The sequence below is a fragment of the Oncorhynchus keta genome, chromosome 19 (assembly GCF_023373465.1).
Source record: "Oncorhynchus keta strain PuntledgeMale-10-30-2019 chromosome 19, Oket_V2, whole genome shotgun sequence".
NCBI lineage: Eukaryota > Metazoa > Chordata > Actinopteri > Salmoniformes > Salmonidae > Oncorhynchus > Oncorhynchus keta.
The window spans coordinates 33,690,529-33,709,644 of record NC_068439.1 but is presented as its reverse complement, the minus strand read 5'-3'; the positions used below and the strand labels follow the sequence as shown (position 1 = coordinate 33,709,644).

Sequence of the window (19,116 nt, the reverse complement as noted above, 5' to 3'; positions counted from 1 at the left end):
AACGGTAACATCTGGAGTAAATAATCTATTACCTGCCACTATGTTTGCGTTTACACAGGCAGCTCAATTCTGATAATTTTTCCACTGATCACATGAGATATTTTCAAATCAAAATATTTTTCAGAGCTGATCTGATTGGTCAAAAGATCAATTAGTAAAGAAAGATCAGAATTTGGCTGCCCAGGGCCCAGTTCGAATAATAGGTTTGAGTGCTTTAGAGCAGCATTCTTTCTTCCTCCCTCTGAATAGTAATAATAAACAATGATCCTAACGTGATTAGACAGGTGAATGCAAGGGATAGCGCCATCCCAAAGCTTTCACTGTCCAGGATTGTCTGTACAGTGCCATGTATATTTTTAATATTGAATGTTTTCAGATCTTCAACCAAAACCTAATATTAGATCAAGGGAACCCGATGGAAAAAATAACACAACAATTACATACTTATTTCATTTATTTCATAAACAAAGTTATTCAACACCCAACGCCCTTGTGTAAAAATGTAATTGACCCCTTACACTCAATAACTGGTTGTGCCCCACCTTCAGCTGGAATGACTCCAACAAAACGCTTCCTGTAGTTGTTGATCAGTCTCTCACGTCGCTTTAGAGGAATTTTGCTGCTGCAGCTCAGTGACATTTGAAGGTTTTCAAGAATGAACTGCTCATTTCAAGAACTGGCACAATATTTCAATTGGGATAAGGTCTGGACTTGTACTTGGCCATTCCAATATTCAAATTTGTTGCTTTTTAGCCATTTTCATTTAGATTTGATTGTGTGTTTTGGAGAATGGCCTTCCTTGCATGACCCAGCTACGCTTCAGTTTCAGCTCACAGACAGATGGCCTGACATTCTCCAGCAGAATGATATGATACAGAGCAGAATTCATGGTTCCTTCTATTAAGGCTAGTCGTCCCGGTCCGAAGGCAGCAAAGCATCCCTAAACCATCACACCACCACCATACCACCACCATGCTTGACTGTTGGTATGAGGTTCTTACTGTAGAATGCATTGTTTGGTTTTCACCACATATAATGTACACTGCCTTCGGAAAGTATTCAGACCCCTTGACTTTTCCACATTTAGTTAGGTTACAGTTTTTATCATCATTCTACATACATTACCCCATAATGACAAAGCAAAAACTGAATTTTAGAAACATTTACACAAGTATTCAGGCCATTTACAAAGTATTTTCACAAATCACCTTTGGCAGCAATTACAGCCTCAAATGTTCTTAGGTATGACGCTAAAAGCTTTGCACACCTGTATTGGGGAGTTTCTCCCATTCTTCTCTGCAGATCCTCTCAAGCGCTATCAGGTTGGATGGGAAGCGTTGCGGCACAAATTTTCAGGTCTCTCCAGAGATGTTCAATCAGGTTCAAGTCCGGTCTCTGGCTGGGCCACTCAAGGACATTCAGACGTGTCACGAATCCACTCCTGCGTTGTCTTAGCTGTGTTCTTAGGGTCGTTGTGAACCTTGACCCCAGTCTGAGGTCCTGAGAGCTCTGAAGCAGGTTTTCATCAAGGATCTCCCTGCACTTTGCTCCGTTCATCTTTGCCTCAATCCTGACTAGTCTCCCAATCTCGACTGCTGATGAATATCCCCACAGCATGATGCTGCCACCACCATGCTTCACTGTAACGATGTTGCCAGAGAATCTTGTTTCTCATGGTCTGAAAGTCTTTTGGTGCCTTTTGGCAAACTCCAAGCATGCTGTCATGTGCCTTTTACTGCAGTGTGGCTTCTGTCTGGCCTCACTAACATAAAGGCCTGATTGGTGGAATGCTGTAGAGATGTGTGTCCTTCTGGAAGGTTCTACAACCTCCACAGAGGAACTCTAGAGCTCTGTCAGAGTGACCATCGGGTTCATGGTCACCTCCCTGACCAAGGCCCTTCTCCCCCGATTGCTGTTTGGCTGAGCGGCAAGCTCTCGGAAGAGTCTTGGTGGTTCCAGACTTCTTCCATTTAAGAATGATAGAGGCCACTGTGTTCTTGGGGACCTTCAATGCTGCAGAAATGTTTTAGTACCCTTCCCCAGATCTGTCTCTCGACACAATCCTGTCTCAGAGCTCTAAGGAGAATTCCTTCGACCTCATGGTTTAGTTTTTGCTCTGACATGCATTGTAAACTGTGGAACCTTATATAGAATCTTGTCCAATCAATTGCATTTCACACAGGTTGTCTCCAATCAATTTGTAGAAACATTTCTGTCACGCCCTGGTCTAAGTATTTTGTGTTTTTCTTCATGTATTGGGTCAGGCCAGGGTGTGGCATGGAGTTTTTGTATTGTGGTGTGGTTTGTCTTGGGGTTTTGGTGTGTATGGATTTGGGATTGTAGCTAGTGGGGTTATCTAGCAAAGTCTATGGCTGTCTGGAGTGGTTCTCAATCAGAGGCAGGTGCTTATCGTTGTCTCTGATTGGGAACCATATTTAGGCAGCCATATTCTTTGAGTTTGTCGTGGGTGATTGTCCTTAGTGTCCTTAGTCTGTGTTAGTTTGCACCAGTTAAGGCTGTTTCGGTTTTCACTACGTTTATTGTTTTGTAGAGTTTGTGTTTTGGATTCGTGTTACGTTGTGTAAATAAACATGGATCACAATATACGCGCTGCAGTTTGGTCCGACTCTCCTTCACCATTAGAAAACCGTGACAATTTCAAGGATGATCAATGGAAACAGGATGCACCTGAACTCAATTTTGAGTCTCAAAGCAAAGGGTCTGAATACTTATGCAAATGTGATATTTTTATTTTATACATTCGTGACCAAAAGTTGAGAATGACACAAATATACATTTTCACAAAATCTGTTGCCTCAGTTTGTATGATGGCAATTTGCATATACTCCAGAATGTTATGAAGAGTGATTAGATGAATTGCAATTAATTGCAAAGTCCCTCTTTGCCATGCAAATGAACTGAATCCCCCAAAACATTTCCAATGCATTTCAGCCCTGCTGCCAAAGGACCAGCTGACATCATGCCAGCGATTCTCTCGTTAACCTGTTACTCCTACCCCCTACTTTTTCGAACATTCTGTTAAAAATCGCGCAAAATTTCAGCGCCCTGCTACTCATGCCAGGAATATAGTATATGCATATGATTAGTATGTGTGGATAGAAAACACTCAGACGTTTATAAAAATGGTTAAATCAGGGCTGTGACTATAACAGAACGTGCGTTTCATCGAAAAGCGCAGGAAAATTTGATCACTGAAAATGCGAAAATATATCCATGCGCTACTAGAACCCATTGTTGAATGTGAACCACATTAAATGGGGCCGAGGTTGCAATACCTACAGCTTCCACACGATGTCAACAGTCTTGTCATTTGCCTACGATTTGTTTCTTGGTCAAACGGACACAAGGTAGCGCCTTTCTTCCGGTCTCCGACCGGATATTTTGGTTGAGATTTACCCGGACATAATTTCCAAACGTACAGCTATAGAATATACATCGCCCCATGATCAATTTGATTATTAACGTTTACTAATACCTAAAATTGGATTACAAAAGTATTTCGAAGTGTTTTGTGAAAGTTTATTGTCGACTTTTTTAATTTAAAAAAATGACGTTGTCACGCCTTGGTCTTAGGATTTTGTGTTTTCTTTAATTATTTGTTCAGGCCAGGGTGTGACATGGGGTTATTGTATTGTCGTATTGGGGTTTTTGTAGGCATTGGGATTGTGGTTGATTAGGGGTGTGTCTAGTATAGGCTTGGCTGCCTGAGGCGGTTCTCAATCAGAGTCAGGTGATTCTCGTTGACTCTAATTGGGAACCGTATTTAGGTAGCCTGGGTTTCACTGTGTATTTCGTGGGTGATTGTTCCTGTCTCTGTGTAGTTTCACCAGATAGGCTGTAATTATGTTTCACGTTCCGTTTTGTTGTTTTGTATTTGTATAAGTTATTTCATGTACCGCGATTCATTCATTAAAGACATGAGTAACCACCACGCTGCATTTCGGTCCGACTCTCTTTCAACAAACGAAGAACGCCGTTACAGTTATGTTATAAAACGCAATTTTTTTCCTTGATCAGTCTTCATAGATGATATCTAGGCTATATATGGACCGATTTAATCGAAAAAAAGACCCAATAGTGATGTTTATGGGACATCTAGGAGTGCCAACAAAGAAGATGGTCAAAAGTAATGAATGTTTTATGTTTTATTTGTGCGTTTTGTGTAGCGCCGACTATGCTAATTATTTTGTTTACGTCCCCTGCGGGTCTTTTGGGGTGTTACATGCTATCAGATAATAGCTTCTCATGCTTTCGCCGAAAAGTATTTAAAAAATCTGACTTGTTGCCTGGATTCACAACGAGTGTAGCTTTAATTCAGTACCCTGCATGTGTATTTTAATGAACGTTTGAGTTTTAACGAGTGCTATTAGCATTTAGCGTAGCGCATTTGCATTTCCAGATGTCTAGATGGGACGCCTGCGTGTCGGGTAGGAGCAAGAGGTTAACACAGGTGTGAGTGTTGACGAGGACAGGGCAGGAGATCACTCTGTCATGCTGATGGAGTTCTAATAACAGACTGGAAGCTTCAAAAGGAGGGTGGTGCTTGGAATCAATGTTCTTCCTCTGTTAATCATGGTTACCTGCAAGGAAACACCTGCCGTCATCATTGCTTTGCACAAAAGGGCTTCACAGGCGAGGATATTGCTGCCAGTAAGATTGCACCTAATTCAACCATTTATCGGATCATCAAGAACTTCAAGGAGAGCGGTTCAATTGTTTTGAAGAATGCTTCAGGGAGCCCAAGAAAGTCCAGCAAGCAAAAGGACCGTCTCCTAAAGTTGATTCAGCTGCGGGATCGGGGCACCACCAGTACAGAGCTTGCTCAGGAATGGCAGCAGGCAGGTGTGAGTGCATCTGCACGCACAGTGAGGCAAAGACTTTTGGAGGACGGCCTGGTGTCAAGAAGGGCTACAAAGAAGCCACTTCTCTCCAGGAAAAACATCAGGAACAGACTGATATTCTGCAAAAGGTACAGAGATTGGACTGCTGAGGACTGGGGTAAAGTCATTTTCTCTGACAAATCCCCTTAAGGGCATCTGGAAAAAAGCTTGCCCACAGAAGACAAGGTGAGCGCTACTATCAGTCCTGTGTCATGCCAACATATCCTCCGAGAGCATCTTCTCCCAACCATCCAGGAACAGTTTGGTGACGAACAATGCCTTTTCCAGTATGATGGAGCACCTTGCCATAAGGAAAAGGTGATAATTAAGCGGCTCGGGGAACAAAACATTGATATTTTGGGTCCATGGCCAGGATACTCCCCAGACCTTAATCCCATTGAGAACTTGTGGTCAATCCTCAAGAGGCGGGTGGTCAAACAAAAATCCACAAATTCTGACAAACTTCAAGCATTGATTATGCAAGAATTGGCTGCCATCAGTCAGGATGTGGCCCAGAAGTTAATTGACAGCATGCCAGGGCAAATTTCAGAGGTCTTGAAAAAGAAGGGTCAAAACTGCAAATATTGACTCTTTGCATCAACTTCATGTAATTGTCAAGAAAAGCCTTTGATACTTATGAAGTGCTTGTCATTATACTTCAGCATCCGATAGTAACATCTGTCAAAAATATCTAAAGACACTGAAGCAGCAAACTTTGTAGAAATAAATATGTGTCATTCTCAATTTTGGCCACGACTGTACATTTGCAATAATTAAACGGTTTTGATTTGTCATTATGGGCTATTGTGTGTAGATCAATGAGAAACCTCCCTCCTGTCCAGCGTTGCAGCGCTCCCTCCTGTCCAGCGCTGCCTCCCTCCTGTCCAGCGCTGCCGGAGCCTTCCTCTCCAGCGCTGCCGGAGCCTTCCTCTCCAGCGCTGCCGGAGCCTTCCTCTCCAGCGCTGCCGGAGCCTTCCTCTCCAGCGCTGCCGGAGCCTTCCTCTCCAGCGCTGCCGGAGCCTTCCTCTCCAGCGCTGCCGGAGCCTTCCTCTCCAGCGCTGCCGGAGCCTTCCTCTCCAGCGCTGCCGGAGCCTCCCTCCTGTCCAGCGCTGCCGGAGCCTCACTCCTGTCCAGCGCTCCCTCACTCCTGTCCAGCGCTGCCGGAGCCTCCCGCCTGTCCAGCGCTGCCGGAGCCTCCCGCCTGTCCAGCGCTGCCGGAGCCTCCCGCCTGTCCAGCGCTGCCGGAGCCTCCCGCCTGTCCAGCGCTGCCGGAGCCTCCCGCCTGTCCAGCGCTGCCGGAGCCCCTCAGCCCGGAGGCGCCGGAGCCCCTCAGCCCGGAGGCGCCAGAGCCCCTCAGCCCAGAGGCGCCAGAACTGCCAGAGCCCCCGCTCCTCTGTCCCGAGCTGCCAGAGCCCCCGCCCCTCTGTCCCGAGCTGCCAGAGGCCCCACCCCTCTGTCCCGAGCTGCCAGAATTTCCTCCCCTCTGTCCCGAGCTGCCACCCCTTTGTCCCGAGCTGCCGCCCCTCTGTCCAGTGGGGTCATTTAGTAGGGTCGCTGTGGTTAGGAGGCCACGGAAGCGGACAAGGTGGTGGACTAAGACTACGGTGAAGTGGGGGCCACGTCCAGCACCAGAGCCGCCACCGTGGACAGATGCCCACCCAGACCCTCCCCAATAGGTTTTGCGGCCGGAGTCCGCACCTGGGGGGGGGTTTCTTTGTATGTTTGTATGTTTTGTTTGGTTAGGGTGTGATCTGAGTGGGCATTCTGTTACATGACTAGTTTGTCTATTTCTATGTTTGGCCTGATATGGTTCTCAATCAGAGGCAGGTGTTAGTCATTGTCTCTGATTGGGAACCATATTTAGGTAGCCTGTTTGGTGTTGGGGTTTGTGGGTGATTGTTCCTGTCTCTGTGTTTGCACCAGATAGGGCTGTTTTGGGTTTTCACATTTCTTGTTTTGTTAGTTTGTTCATGTGTCTTTATAAATTAAACATGAATAGAAACCACGCTGCATTTTGGTCCGCCTCTCCTTCACCGCAAGAAAACCGTTACACTGTCAAAAATTTCTAGACACTGAAGCAGCAAACTTTGTGGAAATAAATGTGTCATTCTCAATTTTGGGGAATTTTGATTTGTCATTATGAGCTATTGTGTGTAGATTGATGAGGAACAATGTTATTTGATCAATTTTAGAATAAGGCTGTAATGTAACTTTATATACATTTTGAAGATCCTTAGGGACCTTAATTGAGTGACGAGTTTCCTCTTGATTTTGTTAAGGACAACATCCTCTGTGGGGACATGAGTTTTGAGATGGAACATCAGTGTAATGTAAACCACCACTGTCCCAAATCTTTGAAAAAATGGAGTTTGTCAATTTGAGATTGTTTAAAAAATAAAAATATTTGCAATGATTTTATGACAACCTTCCAGATGTTGACCTAGTTGTCACTTTTGTAGGAAAATATGTTGGACATTTTCAGATTTGTGGAAGGAATCCTCCCTCTCGGTGTAGCTGTTGTGGAAACTAACTGTTAATGTTGGATTTGCTGAAGAGGAGGTTGGGGTGGTATGGTCATTTGCTGTTGTAGGTTTTAGATAAACTCTCAGGTGTTTGTTGTAGTTGTTTGAGAGAAGGTTGTTGGAGTGTCAGAGAGAGTATTAGATTTCTCAATTTGCCATATAGTTGCCAGTGTAAACTTTGCATTGGATGAAGTTGTTGAGGCAGTTTTTGTGAACACTTGAGGAGCATTTGACGTCAATGTCAACACTTCAGTTGTGGTGCTGATAGTAGCTGTATTGCGTGTGGCTGTGGAACTGCCAATTGTACTCGGAAATGTTGATCTTGTTGAAGAGTATTTGTTGTCCCCTGCTGTTATAATTCCAGATGTTGGCCTCGTTGTCAATGTTGTAGGAACATATGTTGTGAGAGTTTGTGGAGGTGGAAGCCCTAACTTTGGTTGTTCTTACTACTGGAGCAGTAGAGGAAATTATGGTATATGTTTCAGCAGGGTTTGGAAAATTTGCCTGTGCAATGATGGTTGTTAGTAGATCAGAACTAGTTCTCATGGCTCGCTCGTCCCTCTGCAGCAGACATATGGTGAGCAATATGCTTGGAACGTCAAATACCAATATAAATCACAGTATCGAATAGCAATACATATAGAACCGTGAGAATCGCAATACATATCGTATTGACACCTAAGTATAGTTATAATATATTGTGAGGTCCCTGCTCTATACTTGTTCTTCAAGTGTATTAATAGGAAAACCCACAAGCACATGACTGTTATTGTGGCAAGGAAGTGAAGTCTTAGGCACTCAATCTAATCCAAATACCCTGGGGTCCTATTTTATGTGCTGGTGTTTGCTACCCAGCCTGGTCTAATAGGCCAGATGAAGCATAACATATATGAATTGTAATTTGTAACATACACGAAATGGGTGATGGACATCCACAAATTAATACATACCATACAAAACGTAACATATCATACTATATAAAGTTCCGGATTTATGCACAGAATAACATGAAATGCTCTGAGACTAGGTTGAGCTACCATGTCAGTTCTTGCTACTCTTGTGACCTAAAAGGGTTGGAGAAGTGAAAGCAATAGCCTAGGCATGTCAGGCTAGGATTTTATCAAGTCCTTCTGAATCTGAGATGGAACAAAAGTCGCAGAAAATTGAGGTTGTGGTGGCAGCTACATTTGGGTGTGGGAGAAGAGTTACAGGGTGTGTTAAGTGGTGATGTCCCATCCTTTCAGGTTGTTGGCATGAAGTAGGAATAAATAGTGGAGTAGGGTAGTGTTATTTTTAGTTTGTGAGTTGTGTTATGGTAGGGTATTTGTTTATTTATTCTTTCAAGCATAGTATAAGGGAGTTGTTCTCCAGTCTAGTAGGAGGCTGTAATGCAACATATTGGATGCCAACCACTGTTAAAAACTCATGAAAGAACAATTTGGGTAAACCTGAAAGAACTGTCCTGACAATGGTTTCAAGTGGTTTCTCTCATCAACACAAATTCAATGATGGAGCATCTATTATCTACAAGGTGACATTCAACCATACGTGTCAACCAGAATATAGCAAAGAGGATTCAAAACAAGGAGATGAATTTAACGAACGTTAGAAACTCGGCTCCAGCCGATGCCAGCATCAGGAGTAAACTGGACACATGACATTTAACGCTTTTTTCCTGATATAAACTAGTTCATTGCATCTGCCGTGGAGCCCAGTTTCATAATATTACCATCTGTTTGCCGTAATTTGAGTTATTGTTGAAAAAAAGGCCTTATTTTAGTGCATTTTTCACCCTGCCAGCTCCTATTGGTTCATTTGAGCACCAACTTGCCTTCTGAACAACATTCTATTCCCAGCCAACTGTTCTGTCACAATGCCCGCTTCGCTATCGTTGGTAATAAGATATGCCCTCGTTAGACTCTTTTGCGTAACTCAAGTAACGTATTAACAAAGTAACAGCTAGTTAGTTGGTGAGCACGTTCACTGTTCACCTAGGTACACATTATGACCAATAGTGCTAATGATGGCTGGTTCATGGCCATTAAAACATTAAACTTTTTCTGGTCATGGATAACCATACTTACTTTCAGAAAAGGTGTAAACCTAAACAAAACGCATGTCCCTGTCCTTTTACAAGATGTAGCCGATTTAAACTGCCAGGAGATGTTTGGGTTTTGGACAATTTGATGTTTCTAAATAGCTGCTGGTTAATTTGATGTGGGTCAAACCCCAATTCGTGGGTAGGGTAGCCTAGAACACCTGTTGTAATGTTAGTAAATACCATTATAGTACAACAGCATTTTGATGATGGGGGGGGGTTAATCAAAAATAATTGCATAGGTTAACATGTTTAGTTATTTTATATGTATAATTGCAAGGCAGAACACCTGATAAACAAGCTTCATTTACATTTTTTAAATGTGGTTTGAACTGGGTGTGACCAAGTAACCTATGTGAAAGTCCAGCAAATGGCTGGGATAGGTGGGGCAGGTTTGAGACTGATCTCAGGAATTAATAAGAAAATTAGTTTCTCAGCTGCTTCACTGTCTTTATGTGAATTAACTTATTTGCTAAATATTTCCAATAGATGGCAGCATAAGACCACGCAACATCAGTTATAGGCTTTGCAGCAATATGAGTGACATAAAATAGCATGCAACCAAAGACTGTCCCATGATTTTCTAAAATGGTCACTCACTACTTTACAGGTAACTATCTCTTATTAGGCCCGTGTTGCTTTTGGTAGAGAAGATGGAGAAAAAAAACAGCCAAATAGACAGGTGGGCTAACAACCCTAGTAGACATGCATTATAAACAAACTTGCTTCTTTTAACAATAAAACTGGCCTTCTTTAGAGTAGTTGAGGATCTGGAGCATCAGCATTTGTGGGTTCGATTACAGCCTCAAAATGTCCAGAGACAAAGAGCTTTTCTGAAACTCGTCAGTCTATTCTTCTGAGAAATTGCCAAGAAACTGAAGAGCTCATACAACGCTGTGTACTACTCCCTTCATAGAACAGCAAACTGTCTAACCAGAATAGAAAGAGTGGGAGGCCCCGGTCAACAAGTACATTAGTGTGTCTAGTTTGAGAGAGAGAAACACTCAAGTCAACTGGCAGCTTCATTCAATATTACCTGCAAAAGTCTGAACGCCAACAGTGAGGTGACTCCGGGGTGCTGGCCTTCAAGGCAGAGTTCTTTTTTGTGCAGTTCTTTTGCCCATCTTAATCTTTATTGCCCAGTTAGAAAGTTGCAAAGAGAGCCATCTCTGCCTAAAAGGCCAGCATCCCGCAGTCGCCTCTCCACCGACATTGAGACCCGTGTTTTGCAGGTACTATTTAATGAAGCTGCCAGTTGAGGATATGTGAGGCTTCTGTTTTTGGCATTAATACATGTCACATAGTTTGCAAATGTAAAACATTGAGTTTAAAGCCCCATACAAACACGGTCTCTTGGTTTAAGGCAGTAGCCTTCATTTCTCAGAACAAGAAGACTGGCGAGTTTGTGTAGAAAGGTCTTTGACATTGAGCCTGTAACCAAACCCACAAATGCTGACACTCAACTAGTCTAAAGGCCAGTTTTAGTGCATCTTTAAATCAGAACAGTTTGCAATTGTTAGCACAGCTGAAAGGGTTTAATGATCAAGTAGCTGATCCAAGTTTAGCATTTAAAAAAAAAAAACGCTAATGTGCCTCTACATATTCTATTAATTTAAAAAAGCTGTTTCCAGCAACAGTCATTTACAACGTCTACACTGTATTTCAACAGACAAGTGCTTTGCTTTAAAAAACGTGGACAATTAAGTGACCCCAAACTTCTGAATGGTAGTATACATTTAAAATATGTTGGTAGTTGAGGGGTTATAGTTACGAGAGGAAAGACTAGATTGTAAACTGATTCAAATTCAAAAACGCCACCCTGGCATCTTTTGCTGTCGATATGATTTGGAAATGTGAAGCTGAAACACAAATCAATTTCCACAGGCAAAATGGGCTATTTCATAAAATGTGCTTTGGTCTTCATTTAAGGCTAGCAGTGTGGTTAAATCAAGTCGCTTGAAGAAACGGGCAGGGTTTGTGACTGGGGAAACCTAAATCACCCCATTTGCAGGTTCACAAGCACCTCTGCCATATGCACAAATGTCCCAATGCTGAGGGAGTGAAAGTTATTACTTATGTAGGGGGATAATTAGTCAATGACCAAGCAAGGCTGCAGGCTCAAGCAAAGCGCTATCCCAACACTCATCCCAATATGTTTGGAGTTTGACAATATTCATAAAAAATAATTGAAAGGTGTGCATAATTACGACACATGCGTGTCTGAGACTTCACACAAATTCTCCCAATTTTAGATGTGTTCCAAGCTATAAACAAGTTACAAATTGGGGTGCATGAATTGCATCATTGAAGTCTGTGTATTCCCAAGTTCATCGTTTAGTGATCACCGCGCCACTGAAAGTCAACTTCGGAATTGTCAGCAACACATGACAACGGCAATTTAGTAGGGTCTGGTTTTGGGACTCATCGTGAGCTTCTTGGTCCATTAGAAGTATTGTTTGTGTGCAGGTGTGACGCAACGTCACCAGGGGTGTCTTCCTTTTAGACAAATAGCATCCCAAAACAAGCGTTTACTCAACCTGAAAAAGTTAGAACCAGAATTGTCGATTGGACAAAGTCATGTTCGCCCCTCCTAGTGAATACACCCCTGAATGTCCAATAGATGGTTATTTGCTAATGTTATACATTGAGTAAATGGTTTGTTGCTAAACATTTCACAACTGTTTGCTAAAGTCTTTGTATAATGAATACACCCCAATCCAGCAAGGGCTGTCAAAAGCTACTGGAAGTTAAATGAACATGAGCTGACGGGAGGCACTGCCTTGGACAGGTCCTCGTTTCCCCAAAACATCTTAAGGCTAAATGTATTAGTATCCTATGGTTAATGTGAATTTAGTCTTAAGCTGCTTTCAGGAAACCGTATCCAGAGAGTCACTAAGCACAGAAAACCCAGACCGGGAATGATTAGCATTGTTGACAGTGCCTTGGTATAATGTCCTTGAAAACAGACAAATCCCTCCAGGCTGCGTCAAAATGCACACAGAAGTCTGTCACCAAACAGCCAAGTCAACACAAGACATACATTTGTGATGACACCTGCCATACGCACAATTTTACCAAAGCTGACAATTACAAGGGTGTAGAGGCTACAGTAATTAGTTACGTGGCCCAAGTCAGGTACGCTGCAGAGCAAACCAGTATACCAGAAACTGTTAGTGTACAATTTCACAAAATGGGTTAAAAGCAGACTTGAGTCTCATTAATAAATACAACTCAGTTAAATAGGCAAGATTTAAAAAAATATTTAATATGCATTAGTCAAATTACCACATTTCTTTAGCATGTTCAAGCATCAGATTTGTCACCCTGTAGATTGTCAGACCTGGGAAAACAAAAACAGGCGTGAAAGCTAGAAGTGCTCCTATTTAAGAAAGTTACTTTCAAATCTGGGAACAAAAGATATGCAAGACTCACCTTTTATTTAAAGCAGCACTCTTCTCAGTTATTTTATCTAGAGCACATGTAGTAGATCTGGTGGGAGAAATTAAGTGAGATTAAATACTAACTAAACAATTAATGTGACAAAATGTAAAGAAATGAAAGCCAACTACAGTTCACTTTTCTGGTACATCAGTCACAATACACCAATCCAGGGAATCAAGATGCAAGTCCCCAGTCTTCCTCACCTCCTAATTCCATCAAAACAGCGCTCTTCACACATTTTTTCTGTGGGCATACACACTTCAGTAGAGCACATGAAGTAGATCTGTGAGGAGGAATGAAGTGAGATTCAATACCAACTAAACATGTTTGACTGTGCAGCTCAAAAATATAAAAGTTGCACACAATAGAAAGAGCTTTTTGAAAGCCTCATTCACCAATCAAGGTGTGAATCCCAGTCCACATTCTGCTTCCTCACCTCCTCATCCAGATACTTGTTGGTCTGTTGATCCATGAACTGGAATGCTTGGACCATGAAGCGACGCTGGTGGCGGTTCTGGGGCAGGTTGCTGAATTTAAGGATGGAGACATTGGGGTCCTGAGGGTTGGCACACCTAGAAGTGAGAAATTGATAGAGAACTCAATGACAACTTCCTCTTGGCAGCGCAAGGCCCTCAAACTAGAAGGCTCTGGAACTCATAGGGTAAGAGTTGAATACCCTTGGTATAAGGAGTTGTCACAAAATGGCTGTCATGCTTTGGCTACGGAAAGGGCAAAGTTCAGACACAAAGGGATCCTTTAGGATTTTGGCAATGAGGCCCTTTATCTACTTTTGATAGAGATGAACTTAAATACCATTTGTCTGCCCCTATGGCCAATATGAAGAAAGTGATTGATAGTGTCATTAGCCAAAGCTAGCAGATACCTAGTCTTCATTGTGCCAAATCTGGTTAGAAAATTCTGCATACAAAAACTGCATACAGACAAACGGAGCCACAAATTGGCCCGACTCTGGGTAAGTACATAAAGGGACTCATTGCCAAAATTAAGAGAACATTGGAGTCCATCCATCTCAGCCTCTAATAAAAGCCAATGGCTGTTCAAGAGCAAGGTTGCCCACCAATATGTAATCTACAGTACGTTAGGCAAATCAGTCACACAAAGTCATTGCAGTGCTTACCCTTCGTGAATGAGCACCAGAACGTTCTTGGCAGAGCGGGGATAAGCCAGACAGTAGTTGACCAAAAGTGTCGCCTCTGGATTTGGAGAAGTCAGACGAACTTCTAGATACACAAGTTTACCCAGGAAGAGACGCAGGGGCTGATGGTGCCGTTTGAGGTACTTGGTATAGGTTTTGTCTGGTGGCGTAGGTAAAAGAGCAATTTAAGCATTGGGCTTGTCAGCAATATAAAGTATCCGCAACAAATGGGACAGTAACCATTATGTTCTGGCCATTGCGTGTTTACATGTCAGCCAGATACCTTCAGCAATCCTGAGTTCGACACCAAACAGTCCCTTGGATGTCACCTTTGAAGGGAATGTTACACTGGGGCTTTTCACCATGTAGCCCACACTTGCCACTGTTGGCACGGTACCCAGCGTTTTAGGGTAGCGGCACTCAACCATGACTCTAGAGACGAACATAAGGGGGGACTAGTCAATCTCAGCAGGTGCATTTAATGATTCCTCAATTAGTGAGATTAAATTACATTCTGAAAGTGCCAAGTATTCGTGGCATTTGCAACAGCAATGTTTGAAGTTACACTTAGAGCTTCTTAACTGGTGAATCAGCTCAATATATAGGAACACTAGGACAGAGGAATATAGCAAAGACAGAAATCTAGAAGGTGTAGACATTGAGATGTTCATTAAACACCAAACTGAAGAACCTGTCCAATAAGCAATGCCCATTTTGTTTGTTGCAAAATGTGACATCTTAATTACCTGCGGGGTTGTCTCTGGATATTACGCCATACTTCAGGTTAAGGGTTCGAACGGCCGTCTGTACCTCTGCTGTGTAGATCACGGTATTGCCAATTTCCTAATTAAGATCAAAACAATAAAGTAATTGTGTGGATCAACAAGAACCGCACCAGGAGGATTCCAGAAGCCGTAATATTCTTGTCCACTTACATATGAGCGAGTTCCACATTCAGTGACTGAGAACTTGAAGACGACAAACTTATCAGTGACAATGACCGGGCCACAGCGAGACTTCCCAGCAACCACAGGTTTGGTGGGAGTCACAGGGAAAGTAGTGAGGTTATGGTGAACGGCAAAGATAAACTGATGGTCTGCAGTGCACTCTGGGGAGGGAGAGCGGTACACATCAGTCCTCACTATTCAAAGCCAAACATCATCTTGCCCCGTGAAAGAGTATTTACCATCCATCGGGTAGAAGCAGGCGGAAGTTGCCGAATCCACACAGCAACCCATCACCAAACACTGGGAAGACGAGATTCCAGTGAAACCACAAGCCAAGTGCTGGTTCTGGGGAATACTGCAGCCTAAAATACAAAAACATTGAAAGTAAGGATCAGTAGCCAATGAATTATACTTCAGAAAAAAAGTTACATGTAGTGTCAGTCCCATGTTTCATGAGCTGAAAGCACACACACAATTGTTCCATTTGTGAAGAAAGCTAATTCTGTGCACAATTGTGTTTACATCCCTGTTAGTCATTATTTATCCTTTGCCAAGAGCAAGAAGCTTATTGGGTTGTGCCGTGGCAGAGATCTTTGTGGCCTATACTCGGCCTTGTCTCAGGATGGTAAGTTGGTGGTTGAAGATATCCCTCGTGGTGTGGGGACTGTGCTTTGGCAAAGTGGGTAGGGTTATATCCTTCCAGTTTGGCCCTGTCCGGCGGTGTCATCGGATGGGGCCAGTGTCTCCTGACCCCTCCTGTCTCAGCCTCCAGTATTTATGCTGCAGTAGTGTGTGTCGGGGGCTAGGGTCAGTTTGCTATATCTGGAGTACTTCTCCTGTCCTATCCAGTGTCCTGTGTGAATGTAAGTATACTCTTTCTCAGGACCTGAGTCCTAGGACCATGCCTCAAGACTACCTGACATGACTCCTTGCTGCTGCTCCAGTTGCAACTGTTCTGCCTGTGATTATTATTTGACCATGCTGGTCATTTATGAACATCTTGGCCATGTTCTGTTATAATCTCCACCGGGCACAGCCAGAAGAGGACTAGCCACCCCACATAGCCTGGCTACTCTCTAGGTTTTGGGAATTTTTCCTAGCCACTGTGCTGCTACACCTGTATTGCTTGCTGCTTGGGGTTTTAGGCTGGGTTTCTGTACAGCACTTTGATATATCAGATGATGTACGAAGGGCTATATAAATACATTTGATTTACTAAATAGCATGATCGATATACAGGTGCACCTTGTGCTGGGTACAAAAAAATGTGTAGTTCTGTCACAACACAATGCCACAGATGTCTCATGTTCAGGGAGCATGCAATTGGCATGCTGACTGCAGAAATGTTCATTACTCTATCATAAGCCACCTCCATTTTAAAGAATTAGGCAGTGTGCAAACCAGCCTCACAACTGCAGACCAGGTTTAACCATGCCAGCCCAGGACCTCCACATCCAGCTTCTTTACCTGTGGGATCGTATGAGACCAGCCACCCAGACAGCTGATGAAAGTAAGGAGTATTTGTAAGAAAGCACTGGTGGGTAAAAACCTTCCTCAGAGTCACTGGAGAGCTAGGCTCAGCCAGTGGGCCTATATCCTCCCATTGGCTGTGCCCCTGTCCAGTCACGTGCAATCCATAGACTAGGACCTAAAGTACAGCAATTTCAATTGACTGATCACAATATGAACTGTAACTCAGTAAAGTCGGTGCATGTATGTTTGTTCACTAATAGCTATAAACTCAATGACCAGTGGATAGAAGGCCATCTGAGCACTGGAGTAGGTACCAGTTTCAATAGCACCTCTGAACTGGTCAAAATGACCAGGTCTCCAAAAAGCATATCAAGAACAAGTTAATTTGAATGTTCTTAGGAGCATTGTTAAAAATGTCACAAAATGCTCCTTTACCGACTGCCTCAGACCACAATAACAGCATATATTGATGCTTATCCAAAGAAATACAATAAACATTTCATGAGACTCACCAGGATATTTGGTGGCATTTTGAGCGCTGGGATTGCGAGGGGTGGGATTAAGACACTTTGAAGGAGGCCCTCCATGGGCATTGCGAAGACCATTAGAGAGGGGCAGGTGGTCGGTTGAGGACAACGAGGATTTGGGGCTAGCCGCACAGGACACTGTAGAAACATCCATTATGCCAGCTTCATTGACATACAACACCATCAAGGTGTACCGCCCAGCCTGCAGTCAGTGTGGCAAAAAATGTACAAGCATTCCAATGACACATTTACACCATTTAAATGTATCATTTAAAATTGGAAAGGCAAAACCCTACTTGACGACTAATGAGGCAGCCTGAAAAGCGGACAGTTAAGGCGTTCTGATATTGTCCTCGATTTAAGGAGTATCCACAGGATTCCGGGGCGTCAAGAACAGAGAGCATACTGTTGGGTCCTGTAGAGAATTTAAAAAGTGAGCAAAGTAGCCAAATTTCATTTGATGATCTTTAAACCTATAAATAACTTACCCAAAATCTTGACTTCACTCATTGGACCAGCTGGCAGTGTTACTTTAAACTCATCCTCACCGCACAGAACCGCTAAACTGACTGGGGCAGCTTCGGTAACGGATACCCACTTTTTGCATCTGATACCTCCTCGAATTGCACCTGGAATCCACGGTCGGTGTTAAGATCGACATTGGCGGTGTCTCCAAGTTGCACTACAGCCTTGTCTTTGGTATAATTCTCCTCTGTGTCAAGGTTGTGGTGGGCAAAGGTTGCCTCTTCGGAAACGCGCTCCCATCCCGCTGCAGGCAATGCAAAGCAAAGCCAAACCGGGAAAAAAAGCAGTGCGCTCCTTTGCCAAGTCATGGTTTCATACAATGCCTCACCGAATGCTGAAAAAACGGTATGACAGCTGAGGTATCTCCAAGATATATATAGGAAGTATTTGCAATTGGCTGCACCTTTCTACCAATTGGAACAACGTTACTCTCCATCAGAATATACGTTCTCACAAGGTAAACGGTAACATCTGGAGTAAATAATCTATTACCTGCCACTATGTTTGCGTTTACACAGGCAGCTCAATTCTGATAATTATTCCACTGATCACATTAGATATTTTAAAATCAAAATATTTTTCAGAGCTGATCTGATTGGTCAAAAGATCAATTAGTAAAAAAAGATCAGAATTTGGCTGCCCAGGGCCCAGTTCGAATATTAGGTTTGAGTGCTTCAGAGCGGCATTCTTTCTTCCTCCCTCTGAATAGTAATAATACACAATGATCCTAACGTGATTAGACAGGTGAATGCAAGGGATAGCGCCATCCCAAAGCTTTCACTGTCCAGGATTGTCTGTACAGTGCCATGCATATTTTTGATATTGAATGTTTTCAGATCTTCAACCAAAACCTAATATTAGATAAAGGGAACCCGATGGAAAAAATAACACAATTACATACTTATTTCATTTATTTCATAAACAAAGTTATGCAACACCCAACGCCCTTGTGTAAAAATGTAATTGACCCCTTACACTCAATAACTGGTTGTGCCCCACCTTCAGCTGGAGTGACTCCAACAAAACGCTTCCTGTAGTTGTTGATCAGTCTCTTACGTCGCTTTAGAGGAATTTTGCTGCTGCAGCTCAGTGACATTTGAAGGTTTTCAAGAATTAACTGCTCATTTCAAGAACTGGCACAATATTTCAATTGGGATAAGGTCTGGACTTGTACTCGGCCATTCCAATATTCAAATTTGTTGCTTTTTAGCCATTTTCATTTAGATTTGATTGTGTGTTTTGGAGAATGGCCTTCCTTGCATGACACAGCTACGCTTCAGTTTCAGCTCACAGACAGATGGCCTGACATTCTCCTGCAGAATGATATGATACAGAGCAGAATTCATGGTTCCTTCTATTAAGGCTAGTCGTCCCGGTCCGAAGGCAGCAAAGCATCCCTAAACAATCACACCACCACCATACCACCACCGTGCTTGACTGTTGGTATGAGGTTCTTACTGTAGAATGCATTGTTTGGTTTTCGCCACATATAATGTACACTGCCTTCGGAAAGTATTCAGACCCCT

General features: G+C 43.0%; 1 protein-coding gene across 6 annotated transcripts in view; it reads right to left on the bottom strand.

Moving 5' to 3' along the window:
• Positions 1 to 12,765: 12,765 nt before the first annotated feature.
• Positions 12,766 to 19,116, bottom strand: part of LOC127909361 (zona pellucida sperm-binding protein 4-like) — a 46,466-nt gene continuing 40,115 nt past the window's right edge. Inside the window, exons 7-12 of one of the 6 annotated variants that reach the window (XM_052470320.1) lie at positions 14,402 to 14,550; positions 14,101 to 14,278; positions 13,399 to 13,534; positions 13,166 to 13,245; positions 12,954 to 13,010; positions 12,766 to 12,861 (exon numbers count right to left, since the gene is read on the bottom strand). In XM_052470320.1, the coding sequence (XP_052326280.1) occupies positions 12,825 to 12,861; positions 12,954 to 13,010; positions 13,166 to 13,245; positions 13,399 to 13,534; positions 14,101 to 14,278; positions 14,402 to 14,550 (637 nt within the window). In that variant the 3' untranslated portion in view covers positions 12,766 to 12,824. The remainder of the gene's footprint in view (positions 12,862 to 12,953; positions 13,011 to 13,165; positions 13,246 to 13,398; positions 13,535 to 14,100; positions 14,279 to 14,401; positions 14,551 to 19,116) is intronic. The other 5 variants (XM_052470316.1, XM_052470317.1, XM_052470318.1 and 2 more) reach the window with 5 other exon arrangements.